This window comes from Panthera uncia, chromosome F1 (genome assembly GCF_023721935.1).
Source record: "Panthera uncia isolate 11264 chromosome F1, Puncia_PCG_1.0, whole genome shotgun sequence".
NCBI classification, from domain to species: Eukaryota; Metazoa; Chordata; class Mammalia; order Carnivora; family Felidae; genus Panthera; species Panthera uncia.
In genome coordinates this window covers 63025802-63038779 of record NC_064813.1, presented here as the reverse complement: position 1 = coordinate 63038779, position 12978 = coordinate 63025802, and the positions used below count along the sequence as shown (strand labels likewise).

General features: G+C 59.9%; 2 protein-coding genes across 7 annotated transcripts in view; one reads left to right on the top strand and one right to left on the bottom strand.

Annotated features, from left to right (window-relative positions):
• Positions 1-5436: 5436 nt before the first annotated feature.
• PEA15 (proliferation and apoptosis adaptor protein 15) lies at positions 5437-9116 on the top strand. 2 transcript variants are annotated; one of them, XM_049634700.1, is made up of 4 exons: positions 5437-5610; positions 6773-6928; positions 7081-7168; positions 8025-9116. In XM_049634700.1, the coding sequence occupies exons 1-3, from the start codon at positions 5439-5441 to the stop codon at positions 7143-7145; spliced, it is 393 nt and encodes a 130-aa protein (XP_049490657.1). In that variant the 5' UTR covers positions 5437-5438; the 3' UTR covers positions 7146-7168; positions 8025-9116. The 2 variants fall into 2 exon arrangements, with proteins under 2 accessions (XP_049490657.1, XP_049490656.1); XM_049634699.1 differs by having other exon boundaries at positions 7081-9116.
• A 1316-nt stretch (positions 9117-10432) lies between these two features.
• Positions 10433-12978, bottom strand: part of DCAF8 (DDB1 and CUL4 associated factor 8) — a 40838-nt gene continuing 38292 nt past the window's right edge. For all 5 annotated transcript variants that reach the window (XM_049634697.1, XM_049634693.1, XM_049634698.1 and 2 more), the window contains 3 exons: positions 12500-12619; positions 12019-12135; positions 10433-11402 (listed from right to left, as the gene is read on the bottom strand). In XM_049634697.1, the coding sequence (XP_049490654.1) occupies positions 11286-11402; positions 12019-12135; positions 12500-12619 (354 nt within the window). In that variant the 3' untranslated portion in view covers positions 10433-11285. The remainder of the gene's footprint in view (positions 11403-12018; positions 12136-12499; positions 12620-12978) is intronic.

Genomic DNA, 12978 nt, shown 5'->3' with positions numbered 1-12978 from the left:
ACGGTGACACACACCCATGTGACTCTTCCACACATCGCTGCCCACACGGGACGGCCCGGGTGCGGGGTGCGGGGCCCGGCCCGGGGACGCTCGGCCGGGAGCCCGCTTCCCGCGCGGGCCGGCTCGGCCAGGACCCCCGCCGCGGCCCGCGGGGGGCCACCGGGGGACCGGCAGGCGCGTGTCCGGGGCAGGGGGGCGGGAGCCGGGGGCGGGGAGGAGCAGCAAAGGCGAAAGCCCTAATTTCCTCCAGTCCGTGTCGGAAGCGACAGGGACACGCACACCTACGAGAGACACGCCAGCACACACGGTGACACACACCCATGTGACTCTTCCACACATCGCTTCGCACACAGCAAATCACAAACGTCCCTGCACTACACATCCACCCCCTCCCCCCACGGCCTCCATGTGCACGTCCCCTGGGAGAACATCTGTCTGCGGGACAGCTGAGTGGGGGCCCCTGTCCCCAGGCCACCCTGATTGTCTGGGCACAGTCTCCGAGCCCTGGGCCTCAGGTTGCCCCTCTTTAAGACAGAGGGACAGGGAGACGGGATCCGGAGTGAGTGAGCCCGCCTGGCGCCCCGACGCTGGGGGAGCCGGGAAGGTAAGGGGCTGCTGCGGCCTCTGCCCCCCCCCCCCAGGTCCACTTAGGTGCCGGGAGCGTCTGGTTTCTGCGCCCCGAGTGGCCCAGGGATGGAGGAGGGGGTGGGAGAAGAGGAGAGGGAGAAAAAGAATGAGTATGAGTCAGCCAAGGATGGAGCCCAAGTCAGAGAGAGAGAGAATGAGGAGAATGTGTGCGAGGGACAGGGACACAGTCGGGGACGGGAGGGGAGGAAGCGAGGCTGAGGTGGCCAGAGCAGTGGGAAGAGGGCTGGGGGCTGGGCGGCACGGGCTCCGAGAGCCAGGACCCGGCGAAAGCAGGATGGGGCGAGGCCCCGGGGAGTTCGAGAAACGTGCTGAATGTGTGGGTTTTGTTTCTCGACGAGTCTGGCCCCCAGGCTGTCAGAGCGATTAGCTTTAATTGCTCTTCCCTTTGTGGCTAAACACTCCGTTGGGGAGATTGCCAGAGATGCCCTAGGCTGCCCACCGCCCCGGTTGCCTACTTCCTCACCGCCCCCGACACCTGTGCCCGTCCTGTGTGCATGTTGTCATGCGTGAAGAGGGCCACGGAGTCACGCCCTGCCGGGCCGTCCCCTTCCCTACGGACCCTCACGCGCCACCTGGATGCAGCCAACCAGTTCAAGCCCCTCCCCCCCCTTCCCCAAGCTGCCGCTCTCTGGGCAGCAGGGAAACTCTAGCCCTGAGTGTTCAGAGGGGGACACTGAGTCACAGACCCCAGCGGTCCTCGGGGCCACCACCCAGTGGGACCGGCTGAAAGCCCACTGATAGGACAGGAGGAAGGGAGCGAGAGACTGCAGGAAGGAGACAGGTGAGGGGGAGAGGTGGGAAGGAAACCGAAACAGGAGTGGGAGAGACACCACCAGCTGAGTGGCCAGCACTCGGGCCACCTCACCAGCAGGCAGCCCTCTCTGCCCTGCCCGACCCGATGCCAGAGGTCTCCTGATGCCCCCATCGCGGGGCATCTGCCTTCTCTAAGACTGAGGGCCTCTGTGCCCAGGGCTAACCCACCTGCCTTCTCAGCCTGAGGCCCGGGTATCCCGTCTCCCCTCATTCCCAGGCTGGCCGGCCGAGTCTTAGAGCCCCCTTCTTCCTTTGTTACAGGAAGAAAGACACCCCCCCCCCCAAAGCTGAATGGAAGCTAAGGGAAGAAGTCAACTGAGTGCGTTATTAAGGGAATCATTAGGACTAGGACTGCTTGAACTTGGGGCCCAGGTAGAACGGGCGCCCTGCCCTCCCTACTCACCCCTCTGCTTCCCGTCGCCTGGCACCCCATGCCCGGATCCAGAATCGAGGCAGTAAGACCCCCTCCTGCTGGTGTGGGAGACCTCCTCCACCCCCCACTCCGGCAGCTGCCACAGATGGGGGGGGGGGCTTTCTTTTGAAGTTTACTGGGAGTTTGGGACCAAACGGGAGAGGGGATGGGCATGAAGTAGTGTCCCAACGCACAGGGGTTACCCCGATTTGCTAGGCTTCTCAGGGTGCCCCGGTCCGCTCCTTCCGCAGGTGGTGCCCCAGGGCCCCCACCTGTCTTGCTCTGGGCTCCTATCCCCGGAGGCCAGCATGTAAGATCCTCCCCACCTGCCCCTCTCCCCCCAGCTTCCTCCATCACTTCCACTTCTGTCAGGGCTCCACCTGGGGCCAGCTTGGAAGGAGAGGGAGGGAGGGAGGGAGGGAGGAAGGAAGGAAGGAAGGAAGGAAGGAAGGAAGGAAGGAAGGTAGGTAGGTAGGTGTGAGGAAGCAGTGAGCAGAGCACAGAATGATCTGGGAGGGAAGGGGACTGACTTCCTGGCAGCCTCAGCTCCGGCCCCGGTTCCTGCCTTGGTATCCTGTCCCAAGAATGGCCTCCGCCCAGGCTGCCTGGTGTTCCCCAGACAACCTCTGTGCTGCTCCGGGGACCTGGAAGACTTTGCAGGGCTGGGAGGGGAGGAGACGCCTCTGTAGGCCCTGAGGAACCCTGAGTCTCGGTGACAAAAGTGACTGGGCGAAGGAGCCCGGCTTCTGCCAAGCCCCACCGGGGCCACACCGCCCCGAGGACGGTGCTTGTCCGTGAGACTTGAGAGCCACCTAAGGAGATTCCACTTCCTTGCACCCCAAGAATTCCCCAAGGGGCTGGCCTTGCCCCTGCTGCCCCGCCCAGGCCTGGCTGGACGGATCTCTCCAGGGAGGGAGCCCCCAGGCCGCCTTTCCCACTCCCTACTGCACAGCTTCTGTCCCTCCTTGCCGCTCCCACACCCCTCCCATCCAGTGGTGTCATTGTCCCCACCGCTGGGGGGGGGGGGGCAGAACTGAGGTCACCCTGGTAACCGCGGAGTCCCCGCACCCTCCCCTAGGATCCCTCCTTCGCAGCCTCCTTCCCTCTCCCAGCCCCGGCTCTTCCTCCATTCTGGGGGCCCTCCTCACCCTTCCCTTCTCTCTGCTTTCGGGCCTGTGATTATAGAGCTGACACACGCGTGCGGCGTTCACACACGCGCACGCACACACACACACACCTCGTACGCTCACCGCCACCCATCCAGCCCCAGCACGTACACATCCATTCCCAGAACACGCACGCACCCCCACACCCCGCCACCGCCACCTCCCGGTGCCCGCGCCCCTCAACGTTCCCCCCACCCCCGCGCCTCTTGGGGGCCTCGCGTCTGCCCCGCGCTCTAAGAAAGCTTCTACCCACCGCCCCCCTCCTTCGTGGGTGGCTCACTCACACATTAATCCCTCCCCGCCCACCTCCCCTGGAAGTCTGTGTTTTAGATTCAGAGCCCTAAACCCAACTTCCTTCCAGGAGACACACACACACATTCTCCTTCCACAGGATCTAGTTACAGCCTCTTCTGCGTGAAAATGGACAGGAGACCCCTAACCGCTGTCCCATTTCCCAGCCGAGGGCTTGGTGTCAGGGTCTCCTCCATGGGGGGGCAGGGTCTTCTTGGGGGCACCCTGCCTCCTTCCCGTGCTGCCCCTTCCTTTTGAGCTCTCTCCACCCCACCCCCCGCCATGGATGTCCTCATGCCTGGACCCCCTGCCCGTCACCCCCCTCTCCTGGCCCGGGATTATGGAGGGGGTTGGGGGGGGGGCTGGGCTCCAGAGCCTGCTGCTGTGACCTAGATTTCAAGGCAGAGACGGCTCCTGGTGCTGACAGTCAGAGAGCATTGTTCCTGGCCCGGCCTGGTGGGGCGGCCGCCGGGCCCTGCTGTCTGCTTGCACCTGGCTGTGCAAGTGAGCGTGCCCGTGAGCGCTTGTTTCTTGTGGGGGTCCTGCTGGCTCATTGTGTGTGTGTGTCACGGTGCCTGCCACCAAGGGAGGCTTGTTGGTTCCGGTCCGAGTAGGGGGTTGGGAATGCGGACTTCTGGGTCCACGCCTTTTACTATGCCATGCCTGTCTGCCTCAGTTTCCCTGCACCTAGACCAGACATAAGGAAAATGGGGTGAGGCCAGCCCCTCGCTGTCTGCTACGTTCCCAGGCCAGCGTTGGGGTGATTTGTGGGCAGTCCCCGTCAAGTACAAGGTCGTCTATCTCCTTGTCCCAATCCTTGGTTCAGCCAGAGTTTAGGATAGAACTTACTTTTTAAAATGCTTTACTTTTCTGATTATAAAAGAAATATATACTCATTGTGGGGGGGGGGGAGCCCCTTTTAAACTCAGCACCGGAGTTTCACATCTTATCACTTCCAGAAGTTCATTCTAAGGTCTGACCTTCCTTCCTCCTGTCTTAGTCACGCTTCCTACCTAGTGGGAAGGAGGGCCTTGAACGTTCTCTACCTTCCCACTTCAAGATCTTCCTGAAAGAGGGGTGGGGTGAAGGCCTGGGGGAGCCGCAGCCTCGCCCAAGCCCCCTCCAGGAGCCCACCCCGAAGGTGGTGCCAGCCGGACGTGGGTGCAGGCAGCGGTGACAGCCCCTTTGCTGCCAGACTCTCCCAGAGCTGCCTCGAAACCCCTTCCCCTGCCACCCAGCCAGCCTGGGAACTGGGCAGGGGGCCAGAGCCAGCCGCTTGGTATTCTGGGGCGCGGGGGCTGCGGGCGTAGCACAAAGGCTAGGAGAGAGGGCTGTGCGGAGGCCCGGCGGCCATCAAGGGAGAAACGGGCTCCACAAAGGTGGGGGTGGCCCGTTGCTTCCCCCTCCCCGCCCGCCTGAGCCCTAAGGACTGAATACAGGGGGGCACAGAGGGGCCAGGGGACCGTTAGACCAAGCACCTAGGCATCCATCCAAAATGAGTCATTAGAGGGGCGGTGGGGAGTTGAAGTGAGGGACCCCTTTGCTTCTGGGGAAGAATGGGAGCTAGAACACACGAGCTCTAACCAAGCAGCCCCCCTCCTGCCCCTCCCAGAGCTTCTCACTGCCACGGCCGGCCAGCCTGCCTCTCCCTGAAGGTCGTTTTGGAGTGTTGTGGGGTTTTTGTTTTGTTGGGTTTTTTTTTTTTTTTTTTGACAGGGGGAGGGGTTGCAGGTGGGTGGGGCGATTCTGGGGGGGGGCCTGGGAGGCAGTGGGTGAGAAAGTCTGGAGCAGGTTGCTATGGTAACCGCCTCCTCAGTCAGGGGAGCTGTTGCCAGGGTTACTGCTGGGGGGGGGGCAGAAATGAAAAAAGATGGGGGAGAAGGAGGTGTGACTTGTCACTCTAGGCTGAAGCTTGGCCCCCAGCTTCTCGTCTCTTCCCGACTGCTCCCGCCGCCCTTGGGTCTTCATTTTCTCCCTCCAGCCGGGCCCCCCCCCCCCCCCAGCCTCCGCCAGGGTGGAGGGAGCTGGTTGAGGCGGGTGCCGGTGAGGAAACCGGACTGGCACCTCCAGCTCAGCCGCCTCTCCCTTTGTTCATCCCGCCCCCAGTCATGGCTGAGTACGGGACCCTCCTCCAGGACCTGACCAACAACATCACCCTCGAAGACCTGGAACAGCTCAAATCGGCCTGCAAGGAGGACATCCCCAGCGAGAAGAGCGAGGAGATCACTACTGGCAGTGCCTGGTTCAGCTTCCTGGAGAGCCACAACAAGCTGGACAAAGGTGGGCGGGGGCCGCGGCCTCTGGGGCTCAGTCCTGGCGGCGGCAGCGAGAAGCAAGGTCAGGGCCGCACGCGCCAAGCACTCTCCTCTCCGGCAGGACGGGGGAGAGGCTGCGAGTAGAGACCCGGGGGTGGTGGTCCCTGCGTGCCTTACGGTGCCGTCAGTCACTAACGGGGGCGCTCACACACCCCTGTGCTATTGTCAGATGTGTGACAACCCATTAAAACACAAGTCGAAGGCGATGGGATTGGAAGTAAAACCACAAGTTCCGACGTTTTCGGATTCACTTTTAGAGACCACTGCTCTGGGAGTGGCTTGGGCGGGGAGTCGGTGCGTTAAGCTAGCCCTGCAAGGCCAGTGTATTTCGAAGGCAGGGTCCAGAGCGGGGGCGTGCTTGGCAAAGGACCACAGTCCCAGAGGCAGGAGTGTCTGGTGTGCCTGGAAGAGCAAAGGGGGCCTGTTTGGCTTGGCTGGTGGGGTCTAGGGGACATTTAGCGGTGGCTGGAAAGGTAAGTTAAGGCTGCGCCGTGGGGCGCCTTGAGGGACGGGGTATTCGGCGGGCGGTAAGTGACCCGTGGGCCCCGTGGGCCGCGAGAGGTACTCGTCTGCCTGTAGCATGGCGAGCGGTCGGGAGGCGGCTGCAGAGGGTCACAGGGGAGGAGCCAGGGAGGAAGGACGGAAGGCGTCTGCAGTCTAGAAGCAGCCCCGCCACGGAGAGCATCCTTCTGGCCACGGCCGTGCCCGGGCTCACGAGGCCCAGCATCTCTCCTGGCTGGTCTGGGGCCTGCACCCCCATGGGTGCTGTCGGGAAATTCTTTCTGATGCTGACGAGGAGGAGTGCTAGGGAGTCAGCGTGGGTGTGGGGGGTCAGGAAGGCCATTTAACTCTTCTGTTCTCCCCTCCCCGCAACGTGGCACCTGGTATTCAGCCCGAGTCCCTCGTTATAAATCCCTAATGTTTTAAACTTCACTGACCAACCACCTGCTCTTCCTGGGAAGTCCTCCGTATTTACTGTTGGTGCCTTAGCTTGCTTGTCCTGCTCGGCAGCCCCGCCCCTTCCAGGGGCGTGCCCTCTGATAGCCAGTGTGGGTCCCAGAAGCCTGGCCTGGTGGGGCAGGGGAGGCCTCTCCAGCCTGGCTGACCCGGTCTCCGTCTTCCTTCAGACAACCTCTCCTACATCGAGCACATCTTCGAGATCTCTCGCCGCCCTGACCTGCTCACCATGGTGGTGGACTACAGAACCCGTGTTCTGAAGATCTCCGAGGAGGATGAGCTGGACACCAAGCTGACCCGCATCCCCAGTGCCAAGAAGTACAAAGGTAGGAGGCCACGCCTTCACCGTGCACCTCTCCCCCCGCCCAGGGGTGATCCTTGGAGCACTTGACTCTGGGGACAACGGAGGCGGATGCGGCGGGCCTGCCTGCTGTCGTCCACGCCTCCCGTCCCTGGACACCTCCCTTTTTGCCCCCAGACATCATCCGGCAGCCCTCGGAGGAAGAGATCATCAAACTGGCTCCGCCACCGAAGAAAGCCTGAGCAAGGGGGAGGAGAGGAGGAAGGTTGGACCTTCACTGGACCACTCCCTTCCCCCAGCCTCCAGGGGAGGGGCGAGGGCAACCCCCCCAGTCTACCCACTTACTAACCTGGTCCTAACCCCCTTACTGTGCGCGTGTGTGTGCGTGTGCGCACGCTCTGGCTGTCCGTCTGTATGTCTAGCTCATCAAGTTCCTCCTCCTTGTGAGAGGATGGGGGTCGGGCTGGGGGTGGGGGGGCTTCGTTTCCCCACTTTAGGGGGAGGTGGGGGCTGTTTCTATGCAAATAGAAATGGGCACATTCCTCCTACTGCCCTTTCCTCCACTCTTCCCCCACACGGCCGAAGTGTGGGAGCAGAAAGGACCTGTATTTTCCTACACTGAGGAGCCGAGCTGGGGTGAGGGCCTGGGGAGAGGTGGGTGGACCTAATGACGAGCAGCGGGAGGGAAAGTGGTTACCCAACCCCCACCCGGACGGGGCAAAGAACAGCCAGAGTTCCGAGTTTGTACTCCCATGCTGGATTGGCCAACGAGTCTTTTCTAGTGGTTCCTCAGGTTGGAGGGCCTGGGCCCCGGCAGGTCCCATTTTGCTCCCCTCCCATGGGCCTAGGATGGGTATGAGCCAGGGATCTAAGGAGAGAGGACCAGTGGATCCCTTCCTGGCCCCGAAGTTCAAACCCCGTGGAGCACCCAGCATTAGACCCTCCCGCCTCCCCCAGAGCCCATGCTGGGAGCAGGCCCCCCTAAACCAGATGTGGGGTGGGGGGGCCCTCTTTTCCACTCCTTTATTCCTACTCAGACTGTTGCACACACTGACTCCAAACCTAGGGAGACTGAGGAATGAGCTCCTTAGGTCTTAACCCCAACCCCGTCCCACCCGCAGGGTCCCAGCGTGGTGACTACAGGCGACCCTCCCTATCTCGGGTCTAGAACGCCCCCAGCTGGAACGAAGGGAAGAAGCTAATTACAGTGTCTTCCTTTGCACTGACCACCCGCCCCCCCCCCCCCCCAGTTCAGTCCAGGAGGGGACTTGTTAGCCCGTCGCCCATCTTCCCCACTCTCCTGGCGTGTTGGGCTCGTGAATGCCTCCTAGCCAAATCACTAGAGTGCAGTGACCCCAGCCTCCTTCCTGTGCCAAGATGCCCTCCCTGCCCTGACCGTGCTAACTGTGTGTACATATATATCTACATATATGTATATTAAACCCGCACTGCCATGTCTGCCCTTTCTTGTGTCTGGCATTAACTTAGTGTCTAGGCCAGGGCGGGGGGGGGGGGGGGGGGGGCGCGCAGTGAAGGGAGCGCCAGTCCAGTGGCTGTGTAGTCAAAATGAAGAAACTTTCTTCAACTTTAAATTCACATGCAATCTCAAGAGACTATTCAGAGAAAGTTTTAAGTTCAGAGCTTTGAAGACGTGGGAGCAAAACTTAAGTGGGAGCAGAGGGCTGGCTGTCGGAGGAGGGAAGAAGCCAGACTGGCCGGAGAGAGCCGCCTCTGTGCCCAGCCCAGCCCAGCCGTCCCCTCTGGCCACCGCTGCGGACACCTGCCTTAACACATACACCTTGAGTACTCCACACAGTTTTGCCTTAAAGGACCTTCCCAAGTTTCCCCAGCCCTGTCCGGCTTCTCCCTCAAGGACAGAGAGATACTTGCAGAATTGGGAGGGGGGAACTGAGCACGAATTGTCCTTCCGGTCAGGATATGTGATGTGAGAGTGTGTGTGTGTAAGAGAGAGAGAGAGAGGGAGGAAGGAATTAGGAGCGTTCTCTGAAGAGGAGAGAGGGGGAGATGGGAGAAGGGAGACAGGGTCATTTTCAACAGAGTCTAGTAGTATCTCTGTAAGGCAAAAATAATCTAAAAAGACTAACCTGCCCTCCCATCCCTGTACTGCTGTGAGATCGTCCCTATCCTGTGCTCCCCTGTCTGCAGTGTGCACGGCCTCATTCTAACCCTGGAATAAAGGTGATTGTACTGTACCCGATTCTAGAATTTCTGTGAATTACCAGGACTTTGGAGTCTTTGAATGACTGGGAGGGGAGGGGAGCGATACCCCAAATCCCTCACCGCAGCCTGGAAAACACCCCTAATGGTATCCTTCCCCCCGCCTCCCCCCACCCGTCTCCCGAGTAGCCCTGAGCTATGGGGCCTGCTCCACTGGAGCCCAGGCCTGGAAACACGGCTGTCCCAGACCAGACCTCCTCAAACCGTAAGGGAGACAGGGCCAGGAGCCTATAGTGCAAGAGACCAACCCAGTCCATCACGAATGAATGGGCCACATGTCGCACACACACAGCGGCAGTCAGAAAGGAGAAGAAGAAAAAAAAAAAAGCTTTACTGAGAGAAAATACACAACCAATTCCAGAGTGCATGGTTTTCAGGCCACTCCACGACCCGGCCGGCAACAGGAGTGCGCGCGTCCCCGCCTTGGGGAGGAAACGCAGCAGCTGACATCTGGTCTGAGCGTTGCTAAGAAAAGGGGCAGGAGGAAGGAGTGCCTTCCATCCCTTCACTCTGCCCTTCCTTCCTGGCCTGTTCTAGGAGAATCGGGCCGCCTCAGGATGCAGAATTCCTGGTTGGGGGCCGGGGGGGCCGGGGCGGGGGGGGCGGATAGCAGCACAAGCAATAAGGGCAAAGATTCAACTTAGGACTTTCATTCAGCGACCAGTGACGAGACAGGTGTCCAAGCCCCAGCTATCTTCATCCTTAGATTAACGATTTGTCCCTCAGTCGCAAGATGCCAAGAGGTGGACCAGCTAGAGAGGCCACCCCAGGAGGCCTTTCTCTGCTATACTCTCCTCCCACGAGGAAGGGGGCTGCTGGGGCAGGGTGGGTGGCTTAGAGAATCAAGCAGCTACAGGTAAGAGCGAGCGTGTCCTCTGTCACGTACAGTATGAGGAGAGACAGTCTGCAGTGGCAGAACCTTCCTGAAGTCACAGTTCAGTCAAGTTTTAAAGATGGGCCAGCCTCTGGTTGGGAGAGCATCCTGGGAGCACCCACAAGACCCAAGGAGAGGTAGGAGATCTGGGGCAAAGAACTCAAAGGAACTCCCTGTTTTCCCAACCCCGCAACCGCGGCAGGAAGCAGGGAAGGGCAGAATCGAGGATCTTTCCATTCTGGAGCCTCCAAAAACCCAAGGGGTTGGCCCCCATCTCTGGTGGCCGCAAACAGAGGGCGGGCTGGGCCCTGTGCGACTGCGAGGGCAGGACTCCCACCCTCCACCTTCAGTCCCTTCCCTGTAGTCACGGAGGACATACAGGTATTCAAACTAACAAGAATTTTAACGTGCTACATCCAAGTTTGACTTGCTTTTTAATATATTTATAGATATAAAATTAGGCCTCTAACAGTGACAGGGCAAGGAGATTGCTGCCACCAAACAACTTTTTTTTAAGTAACAGAAGAGGTAACATCCTTCCTATCCTTCCTCCACTTCTGCCCCTCCTCCCGCCACCCCAGCCCCCCTCACCAGACCTAGTTAGGGGTGACGGGATGAAGAGAAGGGCATGAGGGACACGTCATCGAGTGTGAAACACCGTGGGAAGGACAGAGGATGAACGGGTGGGAAGGACGGTGAAGAGTGTGGGGCGGTTAGGGGCTCCGAGGACTCCCCAGAATAACAGGATCCTGGGATGGGGTCGTCCGGGGGCGGGAGGGGGGGGGCAGGGGAATGCAACTGTCACAGACTTTTAAAACATAAAGAAAAAGGTCAACAACCTAAACCAAAGAGAGAACGGCACATCCACCGCCCCCACCCCGGCCCATTGGTACTGAACAGCCAGTTATCCCCGCCCCCCACCCAAGAAACAAGGGAGATTAAAGAAAAGGAAACCCCATTCCCTACCCCAAACCAGTTAACAAAATAGGCTCCCCCCTCCCAAAAAAAACAAGGCTTTGGGGAGAGGCTGTTTCTGCTGAGCCCTCTGCACCTCTCCGCGGAGCCCATGCCAGGGCCTGGCTCCTACTCCTAGCTACTCCGCAGGTTCGCGCCCCCTCCGATCTGTCTGTCTCCCAGGAGGTCTTTCTTTTATCTAAAGCAAAAAGTCCAAAGTGCGTTTCTGCTGAAGGTAAGGGCCTGAGACAGGAAAGGGCTGTCCAGGCAGGATCGGGGTTGGCAGCTCCGGCCCGCCCCTCCCGGGTCCGAGGCCTCAGGAAGGCATGCACTGCACCCGGTCGGGGCCCTCCTCCTCGTCCGATGTGTCTGAGGAGCTGGGGGACTCATCCGAGTCTGCATCTGTGGCCCCAACCCCAGGCTCTCGCCAGCGCTGTAGAGTAGGAAAGGCTTGTTAGTAGTTTCCCCACAAAGAGGACAAGCCTGTTAAGTCTTAACCGTAACTCAGGTGCTCTAGGCCAGGGGTCGGCGGACTTTTCCTTAAAAGGGCCAGATAATAACTATTACCGATCACGTCTATTGCATATGTCTATTGCAAGTCTTCGGCTCTGCTGTGGTAGCACGAAAGCAGCCACAGACAACGTGAATGGGCGGGTATGGCTGTATTCCAGTAAAACTTTTGCCAAAACAGGCAGCATGCCAACCGCCAGAGTTTGCTAACCCCTGCCCTAGGCCTCTTCGGGCAGAAGGAAAAACAGAAAGTCACTCTGACACTTATCATTTTTCCCAACTCCTTCCCCACCCTCACGCCTCTGCAAACACCGCGCTCTCACTCGTGGCGATGGAGAGCAGAGAGCAGACCCCACCCGTCTGCCTGGTGGCTCTTCCAAGGCTACGCCAGGGCTCTGGTGGGGGTGCAGGACAATGGATAAGCAACCCAACCACAACCACCCGATCGCTTTTTAAAATGGCGAGGAAGTGTGCACTAGGACATGTGACCCTTCCGGGGGTCACCGCCCCCGGGCGCCCACCCCCCAACGCCAGCTTACCCGGTGGTGGCGTCTCTGTCTCAGGTGATGCATGAGGAACCAGAGCATGTGGCTATCAAACAGGTCAGTGTGGTGCAAGCTGTCTTCATCCCGCTCCCGCTTGTTCTTCTTAATCACCTGAACCGGAGAGGGTGCTGGGGGTGAGTGTGGCGAGTAATGACTAGGGACCCCGGCCCTGATCAGAAGGGACTGGCGCCCCATCCCCCTGAAAACGTCCTCCAGGAGCCGTTAAGCCGAAGGGGAGCCAGACCAGATTAGGAAAGGGTGCCCCAGGTTTATCCACTGAGAAGGTCAGGAAGCTCTAGAATAGAACGATTCTTCCGAAAGACGCCCCCTTCCCCACTCCGCCGTGAACTCGGCGCACTCCACAGCTGCCCCTGGACCCCTGCGCAGGGGATGCTCCCCGAGGGCCAATCACAGCCGCGTGGGGGAGGGTGTTAGACTCAAAATGCAACATGGACCTCCGCAGTCAGCTACTTACATCCTTCAGCCCCGTCAGCTCAGTGGAAGTTTCAGCTGTGGGTGCCCAGATCTTGACATCATGGTCTAGGCCGCTGGTTGCCAGCACGGGCAGGTGAGGGTGGGGCTCAAGACAGTTTACCTGGTCAAGAGGAAAGGAAACCACAGGCTCAGGGGTATATGGGAATAGGACTTAAAAACCACTACTCACCTTGAGCCAAACATATTCCTCAATCAGAGCTGAGAGAGTGCTGGGAAGGCAGGCCCAACCACCACGAACGCAGGCCAAGGGCCCTGGGGGTGGAAGAAACGCTGGACACAGACTGGGTAGATAGAACAGGCCCATCTCTCATCTCCCAGGTATAGGTAGGGGTGGCCTCGCCCTAGACACAGCCCCAGGGGCAGGCGGGTGACTGGCCAAGCTCACTGCTGGCTTCACAAAAAGGCAATGAGGTCCAGATGACCTCATCTACTCCGGATTCCACAGTCCCAACTTGCCCA